Genomic DNA, 19,158 nt, shown 5'->3' on the forward strand with positions numbered 1-19,158 from the left:
TGCACAGGCACTTCTGTGAACTGCCCAGGGGTCCTAGGTGCATGGGGGGCCTTTGAAGTTTCCTCCCAGCAGGTTCGGGCAGCAGTGGTAACAGGTCTCCTCACGTTGGCTCTCTTCTGCTACAGTGTACAGGTCAGTTCTGTTATCTGGCTGTGTCTGCAATGCTCTCCCTCCCTGGCATCTTCCTCCCCTCCTCAGACACTATCTGGCCGTCCTGCTCCCTGTCGTCCTCACACAGATCCATTCATCTTTGCCTGTCACACTGCTCCTCTCAGATGCTTGTTATCTCTCCCCCTCCCTTCCCTGACTTTTTTCTGCAGACACTTTACCTTCACACATGTGTGTGTGTGTCCCCCAGGATCTACAAACATTACAAATGTCTGGAACCCCCCCCCCCACCACCACCTTGCACACCCCCAACACTGTTTCTTTACTAGGCAATGGAGATCACTCCCTCTCCCCTTCCTGCCAGAAAGGCCATTTACTTTTTATACTATGGCTATTTATTACCAGCTTAGAGTATGCCCCATGCCCATCTCTGATTATCCCTCTCCAGTCTCCTTGACAGCGATCTATCTGCCCCATCTCATACCCACCCCCACTTTTACCCCCCCCCCTTTTTCTCCCGTACCCCATGGTTCTCATTCCCACCACATTTTTTTTTAGGGCTTAAGGAAGAACCCAGAGGTGGAGCATCTTACTACTGCTGCTTATGTGGGTGAGATGTGTACTGTGTACTGTGCCAATCCCTGCTGACCCTCTTCTCCTATTCATCCCATGTGATTGGCGCAGTACACATCCCTGACCCACACAAGTAGCAGTAGTAAGATGCTCCACCTCGGGATCCTTCTTTAACCCCTGCAAAGCACCAGAAGAGAGACAGAAACTCTGATGGTGAAGGAAGAGGGGAATTGTCTTTCCTGTTGTATATTTAGCCCAGTTCCCCTGTAAGTTTATACGTTTTTTTTGTGCTTGTGTATGTTAAAAATGATTTTTGTGGTGTATTGTTAGCAAAAATATTTGTTTTGATATTTTTTTAGGGGGGCCCTGTCAGGTAGGCTGTACGGGGCCCCGTGATTTCTAACAGCAGCCCTGGGCGCTGCGGCAACACAGGGGTGAAAAAATCCTCTCTACTGTCACTTGTCAATACAGAAGCGCTGCTGTATTTACAAGTGACAGCGCTCTCCTCCTGACAGCCGTTTAGAACCCTCTCTGCTCTACAAAACACATTGTCTATCTATCTCTATGTGAAAGCAGAGAGGGGAGGGGGGAAGGGGTGGGGGGGGTGTACACAGGCAGGAGCTGCTCCACTAGGGTGACCACATTTCCAAACTACCATTCAGGGACACCCCCCCTCCCAAAAATCAGGTGGGATTTATGATTTCTCCAATCACAAGAAGGGGGCGGGGACTGTGCTCCTCCAGGCATTCCCGGCCAGGGCAAATACCGTCAGTGAGTAAAGCGGTGATGTGACGGCCTTTTTTGGGGTCATAAGATTGGCCGGGGGGTGGCTGTGTCAGTTTCATTCCGGGACACTGTATTGTCCTGGAATGAAGGTGCCCGGGACAGACCTGCAAAATGTGGGACTGTCCCGGGCAATCCAGGACACGTGGTCACCCTATGCTCCACGGACATGCAGTGAGTTACAGCTTCTCTTCTGCAGCCCATCTCTGATGTTAGTTGGGTGACCGGAATGCTCACTACTGAAAGGGGGAAGAAGGGGCTTGATGCCAGAGGAATGTGTATTGATGGAGGGTGGGCTCCAAACTAATCTGGGGAGAGGAGAGCTCTGTACTTGGGAAGGAGGGTACTTGCATGTGCACAGATCACCCCTAAATCCTGCACACCGTACACAGATCACCCTTAAATTCCCCCATACACAGCTCACCCCTCAATCCTTATACATTTTATATGTAGGTACACCCGTATGATTTTTCCGTGCGCTTTCAGGGTTGGGGGACTTAGTTTTTTTTGGGCGGGGGGGGGGGCGTCATTGAAGGACCGGGCCTTGGGGCGGCAAAGGAAGTAAATCCGGGGGGGGGCCCCATACAACATTTTGCTATGGGGCCCTGTGATTTCTAGTTACGCCCCTGCTCCCGGCTAAGAGCTTTTTAATTCTGCAAGCAGACTTAATTTCTCAGATAAAGGCGAGTGTGCTGAACCAACCACCTCCGCAGGCCTTGGGCCTTCAGTTAAAGAATGGTCTTTTTCTCCATGGAGAACAGATCTTTGTTCCGGAACAATTCAGAATTGACATTTTTGGACGTTGCCACGATCACCCTCTAGCTGGACACTATGGAATTCGCAAAACTGCTGATTTAGTTGCCCGCTCTTTCTGGTGGCCAGAGTTGGTACAGGACTGTAAGAAGTATGTAAATTCCTGTATCACTTGTCTTCAAAACAAGACAGATAGAGCCAAGACTTGGGGTCTTCTGGAGCCTCTCCCTGTACCCAATAAACCGTGGAGTATGATCTCCATGGATTTTATTGTGGAACTTCCCCCATCTGAGGACTTTAATACCATCTTTGTCGTGGTGGATCGCCTCACCAAGATGGCTCATTTTGTACCCTTGCAAGGCACTCCGTCTGCTACTGAAACTGCCACAGCCTTTATTAAGGAGATTGTCAGACTTCACGGTATTCCCGACAGTATTGTTTCAGACCGAGGGGTGCAGTTCACCTCTAGGTTCTGGAGGGCCTTATGTGAAGCGCTAAAGATTGAACTTCGTCTCTCCTCTGCTTACCACCCTCAAACCAACGGTCAGACCGAGAGGACGAATCAAACCCTCGAGCAGTACCTACGGTGTTTCTCCTCCTTCGCACAAGACGATTGGCTTTCCCTCCTTCCACTTGCAGAGTTCTCTTACAATAACACCATGCACTCAGCAACGAAGCAATCTCCATTTTTCGCTAATTTTGGCTACCATCCCTCTTTTTTACCTGAACTTCCTGCAGAATCTTCTGTACCTGCTTTACAAGACCGGCTTAACTTCCTTAACACCAATAATGAGGTACTTCAAGATGCAATTTCTAAATCCCAGGTCAGTAACAAGAAGTTCTTTGACAGGAAGAGAATGAGCAACCTGAACCTGGAACCGGGGGATAAGGTCTTGCTGTCCACAGCTAATCTTAAGTTGAGTTGTCCTTCTAAAAAGCTGGGTCCAAAATTTTTGGGGCCTTTTTCTGTAAAACGAAAGATCAATCAATGCAGTTGCCTTCGAATTGGCGCTACCCGAGACTTTGAGGATACACCCAGTATTTCACGTTTCTGTACTAAAACCAATCACACCGAATCCCTTTCCTAACCGGGTCTCCGAAGTTCCTCCTCCTGTGTTGATCGAGGGGAATGAGGAGTTTGAAGTGGAGGCTGTATTGGACTGTAGACGTAGAAACAACCAAACACAATTTCTTGTCAAGTGGAAAGGTTACGGCCCTGAGGAAAACTCTTGGGAACCAGCTTCAAATATACATGCCCCAAGACTGGTGCAAGCCTTTTTTCTACGTCACCCAGAAAAGAGAGACCTGAAGGGCATCCGGAGGCTGCCCTTAAGGGGGGGGCAATGTAAGAGAAGACCGTTGGCGCACGTGCGCATGCGCGCACTGTTAGAATGCAACAAGCGTCTCGGAATTCCGGCGCGCATGCGCGTGCACAAAGGATACACCAGCCACTTCAGCGCGCTTCTGCGCATGCGCGGGCGCAACGGACGGCATGCACGCGCAAACGCCGTTCCTGACTCCTCCCGTTGGCTATTTAAAGGGGGCTCTGACAGCCTGGCGGTGCTGACTGGTCTTCAGCAAGTGCCCTGTTTCCTGACACCTGTTTATACCTTGGATCTTCATTGCTGACTTGGCTTCCCCGACTCTCCTTTGGATTCTGATACTTACCTGATCGTTTGGTTCCTGATCCCGGCTTCCCATTGGACTTCGCCTTTGCTGTTTCCCTGATTACCACGCCGCCCGTCTGTTACCGAACCCGGCTTCCCTCTGACCAGGCTCCTGTTGATGATTCGGTACTCTGCTGTCCGTGTGTGCTCTGACCCGGCTAGTCATCCGACCGCTGCAACCCAGAAGTTCCTGCTAGTTTCCTGTTCTGTTCCTGCGAGAGAGTTGGAGTTCCTCTACACCAACTGGTTCCCTCAACCTCACCAGTGTCCTGTTCCTACTGGGCCTTCAGCATCTGCAAGTCTTCACCTGCTTCAGGCCACGAGCCTATCAACACTACAGGCACTCGTGTTCCTCCTAGCCCTAACCGCCGTCTGTCTCAACCTCAGAGGGGTTTGGGCTGGAGATACAAGAGGGGCTGACCTCGTCATACCGGACTCCTACCAGGTACGTGACAGTAGGGGGCGCTCAATGACTGAATAACTATATAACTAAATGGGTGAACAGAAGGATAATTGATAAGATAAAAACTGATCAATTAATAAAATGTCCAAATAAATCCAAAATATGCAATTCCAGTGCAAAAATAAACGGTGGACAAGTGGGGAAAAAAAAGTGAAATAGGCAATCAGTAACCCTTATAAGATAGGTGGATAAAAATCCAGTAAATAAATAAATAGACAAATGTGCAACTGACATCAACCAATGTGCATAAAAGTGCAAATGTGGAAAAGTCTGATAAAAAATAAAGTCTTCAAAAAAGTTCATATTTCATACTGATGTGCAATAAACTCCAAAAGTGCAAGCAGGCAATCTTCACAGCATCACAGTGATTAAAAAGTGCAGGTGCGGTTTTTCTTCCAGTACAGGTGCTAAAAACAGTTTCCCCCAGCCCCTCACCTTATTAGGCTTAAAATAAAAGCCTTGCTGCAATATCTCTTTAGGACTGGTTAGTGCTATCTTCTCATTACCGTCCCAGCTCCTGATTTCACATGCACAGCAGGCTTACACACACAAGTTCCTGATGAGATCCAATAATACACAGATCCAAAGCTCCAAACATGGCCGGCCTCCTCACATCAGCTCACAATAACATAGAGGAGAGAAAGGAGCGCTTCATAGTGCAGTAGGTTAAAAAAGGGGGGATTTATTGAACATAAAAATCACACTTACAATAAAACAAAGACATTGGCTCCTGCTGCTGTCAATCAAAATCAGCGAGCCAATGAGAAGAGAGAGGGGGCAGAGCCAAACCGCAATTGCATGTTTGAATGGACACACAGAGTTGCAGCTTGGCTCGGTGCCCAATAGCAAGCTGCTTGCTGTGGGGGCATTCAACAGGAGGGAGGGGCCAGGAGCACCAGCCATAAACCCGAGGAGGATCTGGGCTGATCTGTGGAAAACCACTTTACAAAACAGGTAACTATACTATGTTTGTTATTTTTAAAGAAGAAAAAAAAGAGACTTTAGTATCACTTTAAGGCCTGGTTCACACTGGTACGATTTGAGATGCGGCTTGACATCTCAAATCGGCGGCATTTGCCGGCAATGGCACCATCCTAATCGGTGTGACGCCGCATCTGCGGATAATAATGCCCCGCATTTGGTAATAATTCCTTTATTGGCTAACACGCAGAGATAAAATCCAACGAAAAGAGGCTAACGCATTTCAGCAAAAAGCTTTAATCATAGCAATAATTAAGGCTTTTTGCTTAAACAAGTTAATATCCTTCATTTGGATATTATCTTACTATGTAAGCTAATAAAGGAACTATTGTTGCAGACATTACCAGCTTCTCAGCTCCTATTTGGTTGGATTTGTATTTGAGGGGTGAACTGCAATCCCTGCTTGTGTACCGGAGTATTCCGTTTTATCAGAACTAGGAGGTTGAGAGCAGCTGTTCTTTCTATTAGCCTCTGGTGTGTGCTATTTTACATTCCCTGTTATGTTTACCAGCAGGAAGGTCTGCAATGCTTTGAATATAAGTAAGAAAATAAATAATGTATGTATACTCACCACATATACCAAAGTGTACTTTTGAAGGGACTCACATGAATTAAAGTTTGTCTGGTTACAAATAACCACAGAGAACTTAGCCTTAGTTGGTGATGTCAGTTTGATTTCCATTGATTTAGCCATAAGATATGTTTTCATATCCCAAGCTGCAAATATTAGAACAGAAAGTATACCTTATGAATTACATATTTACTTTTATCTAGAAGGTTAAAAATACTTTAAACATTACACTCCCCCCAGGGGCTCCATCAGGAATTTTACACAGCTTCAGGCATGGGCCCCCTGGAGCAGAGAACTGGGGGGGTGCCGCCGCAAATTGAGAAGCAGGGGGGGTGCCGCCGCAAATTGAGAAGGGGGGGTGCCGCTAATTGATAAGGGGGAGTGCTGCAAATTGAGAACCGGGGGGCGCGAATCGAGCCACGTTGGTGCTGCCAAAGCGAATTGCGGTGGGAGGGGGGGCTTGGGGAGCTGACAAAAAAATACAAATAAATACTGTATTTGCTGGCGTATAAGACTACCTTTTACACTTAAAAAAAATGGCCAAAAAGCAGGGGTAGTCTTATACGCCGGGTCAGCGGCTCGGATGCCTGCTGGATGTGCGGTAATACTTTATGTAGCTTCGGCTAAATACAGTATATACCGCTTAGCCAATCCCGGTGAGCGATGTATTCAAATGAATACAGAGCCTGCTCGGATTGGAGTAACAACCTCTGCCAATCCCAGCAGGCTACATACAGTAGCCTGCTTGGATTGTTTTTGAGAGTCAGAGAGGCGTGGGCTGATGATGTTACAGCCTCTGCCAATCCAAGCAGGCTTTGTATTCATTAATAGAATACATTGCTTGCCGTGATTGGCTCCAGCTCCAGCAAGAAGGAAGAAGAATTTGGCTCCAGCTCCAGCAAGAATGAAGGAAGAAATATAAAGTGTCGGAAGCCTCGGAAGGGGGGTCGTCTTATATGGTGAGTACAGGCAAAAAATCTTAAAAAACTGTAAAATTAGGGGGTCGCCTTATACGCCGGCAAATACGGTAATAATTGTTTTTTTTTTTAAAAAGGGGGGTTTCGGCCGGGCCCCTTACAGGTGTACTGCCTGTACCCCCCTGATGGCAGCCCTGACTCCCCCCCCCCCCCCCATCAACCCCCTACCCGCACACACAGCCTGGCTGTTTTAAAAATGAATGAATACAATGAACAAAATGTGTGACTTCTGTATTTGTGCCATAGAATACATGTTTCTATTACCAGAAAATGGTCCAGAAGCAAAGGGACATTTCACCCAAGAGTCTGTTTCTGTAGCAAACTGAGAGTAATAAAAAAAAAAAAAGTAGTTATGTAATATATTATCTGTCTTTTATTAAATATATACTGTATCAAGTTAATTAGAGAAAAAAAAAGTTGCATAGGGTTATACAGAATTAACATTTGCAACTAGGACAAATTCCTGTATAACATAATTGTAAAAATAAAAAAATAAAAGGTATGAGAAGCATTGTCTTTGGCTTAACAAATTGATAGTATAGTATATTGGGTTTTAATACACACAGAAGAAAGGTAATTCAATGCAAATTTATCAAAATGCACAAGATAAATCATTTCCCATGATTAATGACCAAAGACATTTAGAAAATGTTTAAGCCAAAACTCATTTATTAGTAAAACGTTTAGCACGTTAGACAACATTGGTAAGGAGTTAGCATGTTCCATCGGATTTTATCCCATCGGAAATGCCATGTATCGTGTGTACAGGGCATAAGAACATGATTGTATGCTACTATAAATTGGGTGATATAGTGTGTTCTATACCACATAAGGTTTGGAATTTTTCATGTGCTACTGTGAATCATTTCTGAATATTGATAAGAATTATATAATTTTCAAATAATATCCATTGTCTAAATGTGTGTTTCTGCTTATGGATGTTTTTTTGTGTTAACTGATGATAACCACCACTTATTGAAGGCAATTATTTTTTTTCTTTTTTTTTATAATAATGAGCAAATATTTTTATTTTTGAGTTCACACTCACTGTTGTGACTATATACATGATTATTTTCTCTTTTTGAATTGTTGACCAACCCTTTAGGCTTTGCTTATTTATTTGGGTTAAGTATATGTATCTGGGTGTTACTCCAGTTTTAATTATGTATCCTTGAGCCCAGTTAGCTTTCTAAAAACTTGTGGTTGCCAAATGCTATAAATGTGATGCAATCGTAAAATGTTCCTGGGAATAATTTGTGAGTGCAAAATTTCCAACTTCTCCCTCAGGCTTTGTAATGGTGAGCAATCAAAGCATTATCTGACATTGGTGCCGTGCCAAAGCACATTGAAACTGGCAACTGCTGTGCTCTGCTGTGTTTAAATATATTGGTTGTAGCAACAAAGTGCAATGTAGGACACAATTATTAATTAATGAGGACAATAGGAGATGATAGCAGAATTTGCCCCCACCCTGTGCTATGTAATTGTGAAGAGATCTGAAACATTATTTGAAATACATTAATTGAAACATACATCAAAAATGGTAACTGCTTTTTATCTTTGTTACCTATGTCTGAGGCAACATTGTTCATTTTCAATAAAAAAAAATATTGGAAGTAAAAATGGTAACTGTTTTGCTGTGCTGTGCTGTGCGTTGTGCTACATCTCAAGTTGAATGGCTGCTTCAAAGGACTAAAAACAAAAAAAACATGATGTATCTGCTAAGTGTCCTGACTCCTGACTAGAGATGAGCATTGGCCTCCTCTGAAGTCATCTCTATTCGAACTCCAAAGTCACACTTCTATTTCTTTACTCCAATAAGCTGTGGATCTGGCCATTCCTGCTGGTGATAATCACTTAGGGGTAGATTCACATAGACTTACGACGGGCGTATCAGTAGATACGCCATCGTAAATCCGAATCCCCGCCGTCGCAACTTTAAGCGTATGCTCAAACTGAGATACGCTTAAATGTTGCTAAGATACGACCGGCGTAAGTCTCCTACGCCGTCGTATCCTAACTGCATATTTACGCTGGCCGCTAGGGGCGTGTACGCTGATTTACACCTAGAATATGTAAATCAGCTAGATACGCTGATTCACGAACGTACGCCCGGCCGTCGCAGTAAAGATACGCCGTTTACGTAAGGGGTTTTCAGGCGTAAAGTTATTCCACCAAATACATGGCGCAGCCAATGTTAAGTATGGCCGTCGTTCCCGCGTCGAAATGTAAAAATGTTACGTCGTTTGCATAACTCGTCCGTGAATGGGGCTGGCCGTAATTTACGTTCACGTCGAAAGCATGACGATTTGCCGACGTCATTTGGAGCATGCACACTGGGAAAGGTCCACGGACGGCGCATGCGCCGTTCATTAAAAACGTCAAATACGTGGGGTCACTAGTATTTTACATAGAACACGCCCCCAACCAGCCTATTTTGAATTAGGCGGGCTTACGCCGGCCCAGTTACACTGCGCCGCCGTAAGTTTCAGCGCAAGTTCTATGTGAATACAGGACTTGCTGCTCAAACTTACGGTGGCGTAGTGTATCTGAGATACGCTACGCCCGCCTAATTCTACCTGAATCTAGCCGTTATTCCACAGGTCACTGGAGTAAAAAAATGTATAAAAAAAGAGCAAAAGTTCGAAGTTTGAGTAGAGATGAGTTTGAAGGATGCCAAAGCTCATCTGTAGTCTTGAAATACTACACACATTGGGCCAGATTCACATAGAACTGCGGCGGCGTAACGTATCGTAGATACGTTACACCGCCGCAAGTTTTCATCGCAAGTGCCTGATTCACCAAACACTTGCATGAAAACTTACGCCGGCGTAAGCCCGCGTAATTCAAAGGGGCGTGTGCCATTTAAATTAGGCGCGCTCCCGCGCCGGACCTACTGCGCATGCTCCGTTTTGAAATTCCCGCCGTGCTTTGCGCGAAGTGACGTAATTTTTTCGAACGGCGACGTGCGTAGCGTACTTTCGTATTCCCGGACGTCTTACCCAGGAAAAAATGTTTTTTAAATTTCGACGCGGGAACGACGGCCATACTTTATACAGCACATACGTGGGTTAGGGCAGGTAAAACGACGACTAAAATTGCGACGGGAAACTAGACTAGCGACGACGTACCGAACGCGAAAAACCGTTGTGGATCGCCGTAAAACCTCATTTGCATACCCGACGCTGGTATACGACGCAAACTCCACCCAGTGGCGGCCGCGGTATTGCATCCTAAGATCCGACAGTGTAAAACAATTACACCTGTCGGATCTAAGGGCTATCTATGCGTAACTGATTCTATGAATCAGTCGCATAGATACTCTGAGAGATACGACGGAGTATCTGAGATACTCCGTCGTATCTCTGCTGTGAATCTGGCCCATTAAAACGAAGGGGTTGATTTAAGTAGTCTGTTCCCTGTGAAAGGGGAAAACAGCACTGAATTATCATGTGAGTCCAGAATACTATCACTTATAAAATACTGTATATTATACAGTCACGAAATGCACAATGTACAGTATGAATTATTTATTGACACAAAGAAATAAGGATCCAATTGTTTTTTTAAATTTTTTGTACGTTGTTTTTTTCAGAAAACATAAATATACTTACCTTCATGCAAAGTCTTGGGTGTGTATCTACATGAGAATAGGAAACCTGAATTATGAATATAAAAAAAAAAATCAGAAACAAAAAAGTATAAAACATATAATCGTATTCACATTGTAATAAAATTGCTGCAATAACAGTACAATGTCTGCTTGGAATGAACAGAAGTTACCCGATCCTTCACTAATGCTAAATCAAGGCCCTCAGCCAAGGATAAGTCTCTCATCAAGCAAGATAGGGCAGCACAGCCACCCAGCACCCAGTAGCCAATATAGTCAGGTAAAAAAGAGCTCTGCCACTAGGCTGTCCATGACTGTCATACCCTATCAAACTTTTTAGGGCAATTCCAAAAAAATATAAGTAAACTTGTACAATGGAAGAAAAGCATCAATAGAATTTTCCCATAAGACCATGGAGTAAGGAGTAAAGAGTTTTGCACATCTAGTTCTTTGTTGATCATCTGAAATACCCAACAATGCCAAAGTGGGGGAAATCTGGAAGCTCTTCTACAGATGAAAGTTAATTAACTCAAACAAATTCGAGCCCCCCCCCCCCCCCCGGACAGCACCTAAACATGTGGAAGTGCGTTACAGCACCTGCCAAACAACGGGGGCAGTCCGGAGATCTCTGACGGTAAATTCTATGTAACCTCTGGGGGGTATAGTACACTCTATGTAAGAATTTGGTCTGAATTAACCTGTCTCTAGAGGAAATCATCAATCTCATGCTGTCTTCAAAACAGTCCTCCCAGTCCTTTCTGTCGAAGGTCAGGTAGAACTGCTCTCCTAGTAGAGTCTACACTCAATAGGGCTAGGTAGGGGGAGGATAAAGGTTTTGACAAGGACTCCTGGGTGAGAAGTTCCTCATTCGGATCCATAACTAATGTCGGAGGGTCAGAAAATTGGGCCCTAGCCACAGTTGGAGGTAGCGCAGAGGTAGTCTGAATTTTTGTCGGAACTCAGAAAAGTAGAGTAGGGAACCCGCCGAAGGTATGTCTTGCAGGGTTTTCACACTATAAAAGGCCCAGGAATTCGTTTTTATTCAAATTATAGTATTTACATTATAATGATGCTGAGTAATAATAATTAATAGAAAAATAAATGTGTTTGCTGTGCTGTGTTTGACCTGGAATTTATTCAGGAGTCAGGACCTGTCTGCCACTCACTATTGCTGTGTGGGGGTGCACAGTTAAGTCCACAACGGGTTAGTACAAATGCTTTGTTAGCAGAATAACTTTATGGTATCAGATACAATAAGTTCATAATATAGGAAAACAGTAAACGTGAATGAATGTAAATGACTCAAAAGTCCAAACAGTTAAATGTGTACTGTAGCAGCGCTGAATGATCAAAACGTGACTTCTGATTAAATATTATGGAACCATAGGTGTTCAATAATGGTGCAGATGAACATCAGCTGTGCAAAGTGTCTTCAATATCATGTGCTCCTTATCACCAAGGGGGTTGAATTTTCACCACGTGGGGGGATACTATCCCCTAACGGGGATGCACTCACCAGACCGAGGATAAAAAACAGCATGGGATACACAATCAGCCTTTGTCATTGGTCTTGCACACTCCACCACTCTGCTGGTTTAGATCTTGCCCGTGTACATATAAAGGAATAAACTCTGATAGTATAGTACTGTTTTCAACAAGTTTATTAAGCAAATCAGCCCCCCCTTATAAATGCTTAATAAACTTGTTGAAAACAGTACTATACTATCAGAGTTTATTCCTTTATATGTACACGGGCAAGATCTAAACCAGCAGAGTGGTGGAGTGTGCAAGACCAATGACAAAGGCTGATTGTGTATCCCATGCTGCTTTTTATCCTCGGTCTGGTGAGTGCATCCCCATTAGGGGATAGTATCCCCCCACGTGGTGAAAATTCAACCCCCTTGGTGATAAGGAGCACATGATATTGAAGACACTTTGCACAGCTGATGTTCATCTGCACCATTATTGAACACCTATGGTTCCATAGTATTTAATCAGAAGTCACGTTTTGATCATTCAGCGCTGCTACAGTACACATTGAACTGTTTGGACTTTTGAGTCATTTACATTCATTCACGTTTACTGTTTTCCTATATTGTTGCATCTTTTATAAGCGGCTGCTTGTATTGTGTCTATTTTCCCTGGTCACCAACATCTTTATTGCTAATTCCTGTGCGCCGAGTAGTGTTTATCTGAAGGAAGGGCGCACATCATAAACACTCCTATACAATAAGTTCATAGCCTCCAAATATGATGGCTTTATGTGGTCACGTCACCTTGTCTCCAGAGTACTGCTCCATACCCCACAACATTTACAGAATTCACCAAACATTACACTCAGGACTTTTTATGATGTTCTGATGTAGAGGTTTTGGCATTTCTTTCAAACAGCTACAATCACATCAAACAGCTTCCCAAACTGACAACATGCTTATAACTGAGACCATTGCAGACATCTTTTGCACAGAGAGGCAGATTGTTTATCAATGAACATAAAGGATCTTATAATTATCTGTTCTCTAAACATACCCTAAAGCCTGGTACACACTATTAGTTTTTTTTTCCCGTTCAACCCCCAATACAGTTACTCCTTCCTCTAACTCCAGTAGACAGGGAAGGCAATATCATGTTACAAAGGTCTGAAAACACTGTCGGTATTGATAAGAAAAGGGCAGATTTCGTTTTTTTGGTCACTGATATATTTGCTTACTTGGTTATGAGCAGTACTTAATGAGTCTGGAATGTTCACACATTTCTGTTTATCATCTGTCATCCAACACAGATGGACCTTGGCATTCACAGGGCAGAGTGGCACCCAGTCCAATACTTGTTTCATAGGATTATATGCAATATTGTCCCAAAGACTGGAAATGTCTGTGAAAAAATGAAAACAGTTGTTTATGTAGTATATAGCACTTTACTTGGTACTTAAAACTAGTCATTGGTAAATTAAAGGGATACTAAAGGTTCCTTTATTTTATTTTTTAAATAACAAACATGTCATACTTACCTCCACTGTGCAGCTCATTTTGCACAGAGTGGCCCCGAACATCTTCTTCGGGGGTACCTCGGCGGCTCTCACGGTGCCTTCCCACATTAGATAACCCCCTCTGGGAAGCTCTCTCCTGAGGGGATTACCTTGCAGGCGTGCTCCTGAGTCATACACTCGGCGCCCATAGACGCCGAGTGTATGACCCAGCCCCTCCCCCGGCACCCACGTCATTGGATTTTATTGACAGCAGTGGGAAGCAATGACTGCGCTGCTATCAATCTATCCAATCAAAGCCGGGACTCTGTGGATAGGAGGACTGCAGGGACGCGCCGAGCAGGTAAACTGGCTCAGGTAAGTAAAACGGGGGGTCTGGGGGACCGGTGATTGCCAATTGTTTTTTCACCTAAATGCATAGGATGTATTAACCTCCCTGGCGGTATTTTCGAGTCTGGCTCGGGGTGGAAATCCTATACCATAAGCGGTATCCCCGAGCCAGACTCAGGATCGCATTGCAGTATGCACAGGCAGAGTTTACTTACCTTGTCCCTGGATCCTGCGATGCCTCCCCGCTGTGTGAGCGAGCTGTCTCCTTGCTCGATTCACACAGTGCCCGAGTGCCACCGAGCTCCGTTCCCTGCGACGTTACGATGCAGGGGGGCGGAGATCAGCGCCAAATTCAAAAAAGTAAATTCACAGTACATATACAGTATATTGTAATCTTATAGATTACAGTACTGTATAAAATAATTACACATCACCTTTGTCCCTAGTGGTCTGCCCAGTGTCCTGCATGCAGTTTTATATAATAAATACTGTTCTTTCTGCCTGGAAACTGGAGGTTGTCCATAGCAACCAAAAAGTGTCCCTTTATGTCAAAAGTGCTTTTAGACCAGCTAGAAAACAGCAATAATAAATTAGAATCACTTGCAGAATTGAGCGATAGCGATTTGCGGGGAAATTCGTCATCAAACAATAAAAGTAATGACAGCGACAATTCTGCAACTCAGCAAATTTCAGTGTTTTTGATTTGATTACATTATTGAATACTTTTTATTATAATTACATTATTATTTGTTATAATTATTTATAGTTATTTGTTATATTATGTTTCAAACTCTGTCATACCCGGGATGTCTACTAGACTCCTGTTTGGTCAGATTTAAGTGAGTTAGTCCTAAGAATTACAGGCCTACAATATAAAACGCCAAATTTCCATGCAAAATAATTGTACCGCTTTCAGCGCCTAAAACCAGAAAGAATCATACCGCCAGGGAGGTTAAGGTGAAAACCCCTTTAAGACATCATTTAGTGTTCAAGATTTGACATTTTGGGAATAAGTGTAATATAAAAATACTTGTTTTAAAACATTAAAAAACCTGTATAATCAATACTGCCTAGAAGATATCAGACCTACCAAATCCACTAGTTGATCCAACAGTATTTCTTTATTTTCCATTGGTCAGTGATTTATGATGATCCAGTGTCTTTAATATACTTATCAGAAAACTAAGCTTGACATAAGGGGATTCGATTTATGGGTGCCCCGATGCAACCAAATCCAACAAATCTATTTTCTGCTTAAACATAGAGATCCTTCATATATGAATAACAATGACACAAAAAATCTTTCAAACCAACTGTTCATTATTTTTATGAGCATTTCCAATATCATTTTTCTTTCATGTTATCCCAGATGTTTCAGCCCCGTAGGAAAATATTATTTTGTGTCATTAATTAAAGCCATCTTAATAGGCAAGTCAAGATGCGAATACTGAAGTCTAGATTAGAAACAGATGCAGTCTGTGAAGATTCCTGCACCACCAGATTGTTTAGGTATTTCAATAGTAGTTGCAATTAAACAAAAGAAAAAACACATTTATTGTAACACTGGAACTGCATTGAACATAAAAATATATGGCTTTGTAATAAACTCAACTGCAAGCAAAACAGGTTTTGGATTATTTGTTCATTTTTTATTTGAAGGTGGTGTAATATGACCGTGATGCCAGAAGACATATTCTTTATATTAGTATTTTTATTTATTGTTTTGCTTTTATTTTTTATTGCATAAATTTGCATTAACAGTGAATAAAAAAATTCACATTTTAAAATATAAAGTCTCATTTTAGTTCCTCATGAAACGCAATGCAAACCAACAGAAGAACAAAAATATATACAATATACCTCAAAACCCTAAAGAAAAAAATTAGGTTGCCGTCGCACTCCACCTTCTACTACAAATCCTACATTCTACAAAAAAAAATCCTACATCAATTCACATACATTTCAAATAATTATTCAATTATGCCCCTTTCCACGTAATCACCAATGGATTCACAATGGCTTTGCTGCCCTCTTGGGTGCAGGGACACCAAACTGAAAATGGAAAATAAAGAAGAGGCTACTTCTGAGGAAGAGAGGGCCCTTCCCTAGGAACGCATCAGCTGTGTCTACCTGACTGACATGCGTCTGGTGTGGATTGTATCCTATGCTTGTGAATATTTTCGCCTTGTGAGTATAATGGATTATTTTTACGTTACTCATTAAAACTTTTTATGGTAATGCACTAGGTCAGTGTGCCTTCTTTTTATTTTCCATTTGTGCAGATTCGCCAAAGGATAATTTTTTTTAAACATAATTCCCTGCATGTGCTTTGACCTATTTACAGTAGGTTTAGAAGGGACATTAGGGGGGCATTTGCATAACTGAGCCTCTACACTAAAAAAGGGGTAACAAAGAGCTGCCATAGTATCAATGTACTGGAAGCTGCTGCAGAGAGAGTATAGGGAGAGATGAAAAACTGCACAGAAATTAGGGTCAGCTGTTTTAGGAAAGGTGTTTGGGGTTTTTATTTCTTGAGGGGTTTTTTTTTACACTTGTTTTAAAAGAAATATATATTTAGGCATTGTGTGCACCTAAGCCACTACACATTAGATCAGTCACATTCGGCACACACCCATTTCTTTATAGATAGAATAAAGGGGTTGTAAAGGCTTGTGTTTTTTCTTAATGCATCCTATGCATTAAGGTGAAAAAACACCTGGCAGTCACTGGCCCCCCAGCCTCCCCGTTTTACTTATCTGAGCCCCTTTATCTACTCGGCGCTTCCCCGCCATCCTTCTCTCCACGGAGTTTGATTGGATAGATTGGATTGGCTTTCATTGGATAGATTGATAGCAGAGCAGGCATTGGCTCCCACTGCTGTCAATCAAATCCAATGACGCGGGTGCCGGGGGCGGTGCCGAGTCATACACCCGGCATCTATGGATGCAGAATGAATGACTCAGGAGCGCACCCGCAAGGTAACCCCTCGGGAGAGAGCTCCTCCTAGGGGTTATCTAATGCAGGGAGGAGCTGCAAGAGCCGCCGAGGGACCCCAGAAGAGGATGTTTGGGGCCACTTTGTAAAAAACAAGCTGCACAGTGGAGGTAAGTACGACATGTTTGTTATTTTTTTTTTTTTAAACAAAGCTTTAGTATCACTTTAAAGTTGGACATACACAAGTTAGGCCTATTTCCCCTGATTAAATCTAACCTGCTGCTTGGCAATATTACTCTGCTGTACCCAATGAGGTATATTAATTATTTTAGTAATCTTGTGATCTTTATTTCTATAAATGTGGACCTACATTACAACAAACCTTGTGAAAAGACCTCAAAGCCCCAAATCAAAAAACACCATACATATATGGAAAAAAATTGACTACAACCAGAGTTAAACGTAGAAAAACTCCACGAATCACTATTGTAAAAATATCCACTTTGTGGGGCTATCAAGGGAGGTAAAGTATAAACCAAAAAAAAAAAAAAAATGAAAATGTATCTATATGCAACCAACTGATGGGTCAGAAATCCTCCCAATGACACCAATGATGGGTCAGGATTCCTCCCAATGATGGGTCAGGATACCTCCCAATGATGGGTCAGGATTCCTCCCAATGATGGGACACTATTCCTCCCAACGACACCAATGATGGGTCAGAATTCCTCCCAATGATGGGTCAGAATTCCTCCCAATGATGGGTCAGAATTCCTCCCAATGACAGCAATGATGGGGCAGAATTCCTCCCAGTGATGGGGCAGAATTTCTCCCAATGACACCAATGATGGGGTCCAATGATGGGGGATTTTGTACTCCTGATGGCCACAGTCTGGCCCCCTTAAAGTCTGGAGGACAGTTATCCGGCCCTTTGTTTAGAAAGTTTGGAGACCCCTGGTATATAGAGTCATTTGATAGACCCTTTGCTGATATGGTCTTCCAGATATGATGATTGTATATGTAAACCAGGTCCAGCCCATTGGGGTAATATAGCCAAACTATGAATTAATGAATACTATGTAACTGTTTTCTAGGAGCCCTTGAGACTCTAATATCTCATACACACGACCGTTTTTCACAACGAAAAAACTGCCATTTTTTATATTGGTCGTGTGTATGCACCCTAGCAGTTTTCTCGTCGAAGAAACTGCCCGCAAAAAATTCACGTCAGTCTTTTTCTCGTCACGAAAAACGGTTGTGTGTATGCTTTTCCGAGGGGAAAAATGTGCATGCTCAGAATCAAGTATGCAGCCAAAAAGCAACCCAAAGATTGGGCTTGAAAGGAACTTCCCCTTTATAGTCCCATCGTACGCGTTGTACGTCAACGCGATTTGGTCAGACTTTTTTTGCATGAACGTGTGTATGCAAGTCAGGCTGGAGAGGAATCACGCTGTGAAAAACGGGTTTTTGAACGACAGGAAAAACTATGGTGTGTACACGGCATAAGTATTTAAAGATCTCAAGGAGGATTTAACCTGTTATCTGTTATAGAAAGGGAATGTCCGCACATAGGTTTTTACAGGGACCACCATAAATATATGGCTTGCACTTCACCTTTATTGCTAGAAGCTCATTAAACAGATGACCATAGAAAACAAATTAAAGAGACTTTATTCTGTGGGTAAAGTCATTCATCATGAAGTAATGTAAGGGAGCACCACTACACAATCAATAGGAAGGTAGCAAAAAATCTGACTGTATTCGTTGGTATCCCAACTTACTCAGAGACTATCCAACTGGTCCCCCATGGCATTGCCCAACTTCACATGTCATGCTTTCACCAGTAGTTTTCCTTATAGGCCCTAAAATGCTTAGTTAGAACTTGCTAACAGGATTTGCTCCAACAGACTTCAGTATGATTCATCACGAGTTTTGGTTTGTTAAAATTTGCTGAAAACTTGGTGGATCAAACATAAGCATCATCCCTAGAACTATACCTTGCACCAGCAAGTTCTTTATGGAATATAAAGGCAGTACCATAGCAAGTTGCTAAATAGTCCAACTAGGAGTCCTTTCTGACCTCCCCAGGAGTGGCACAGAACAAAGAAAAGCAAAGGCCATTGGGTCCCAGTTCTGGGAAAACTTCTGCCTCCCCTTAACTGCCTCCTAATGCAAACTTTGTTTTAATATATTTTCAAAACAGAATGCACCAAATGGCCTTTCATATTCTAAGGAAAAGGTGCACAGAATTTCTCACCCCTTCCATCCCCTGCTTTTATAAATGTAAAGCTAAATTCCGGGATTAGGTAAATAGTGTCTAACTGTAAGGCCTCGTACACACAACCGTTTTCCTCGACAGACTCCATCAAGAAGCTTGATGGCAGAGCTTTTTTGCAGAGGAAAACGGTCGTGTGTATGTTTT

At 42.9% G+C, this 19,158-nt stretch overlaps 1 protein-coding gene across 1 annotated transcript in view; it reads right to left on the bottom strand.

The window, feature by feature from the left end:
- Positions 1-13,355, bottom strand: part of LOC120931816 (interleukin-17 receptor E-like) — a 77,421-nt gene extending 64,066 nt beyond the window's left edge. The window contains exons 1-4 of the mRNA XM_040343661.1: positions 13,197-13,355; positions 10,491-10,535; positions 7,141-7,198; positions 5,900-6,045 (exon numbers count right to left, since the gene is read on the bottom strand). Of these exons, the coding sequence (XP_040199595.1) occupies positions 5,900-6,045; positions 7,141-7,198; positions 10,491-10,535; positions 13,197-13,322 (375 nt within the window). The 5' untranslated portion in view covers positions 13,323-13,355. The remainder of the gene's footprint in view (positions 1-5,899; positions 6,046-7,140; positions 7,199-10,490; positions 10,536-13,196) is intronic.
- Between the last annotated feature and the right edge of the window lie 5,803 nt (positions 13,356-19,158).

This window comes from Rana temporaria, chromosome 3 (genome assembly GCF_905171775.1).
Source record: "Rana temporaria chromosome 3, aRanTem1.1, whole genome shotgun sequence".
Lineage (NCBI taxonomy): Eukaryota > Metazoa > Chordata > Amphibia > Anura > Ranidae > Rana > Rana temporaria.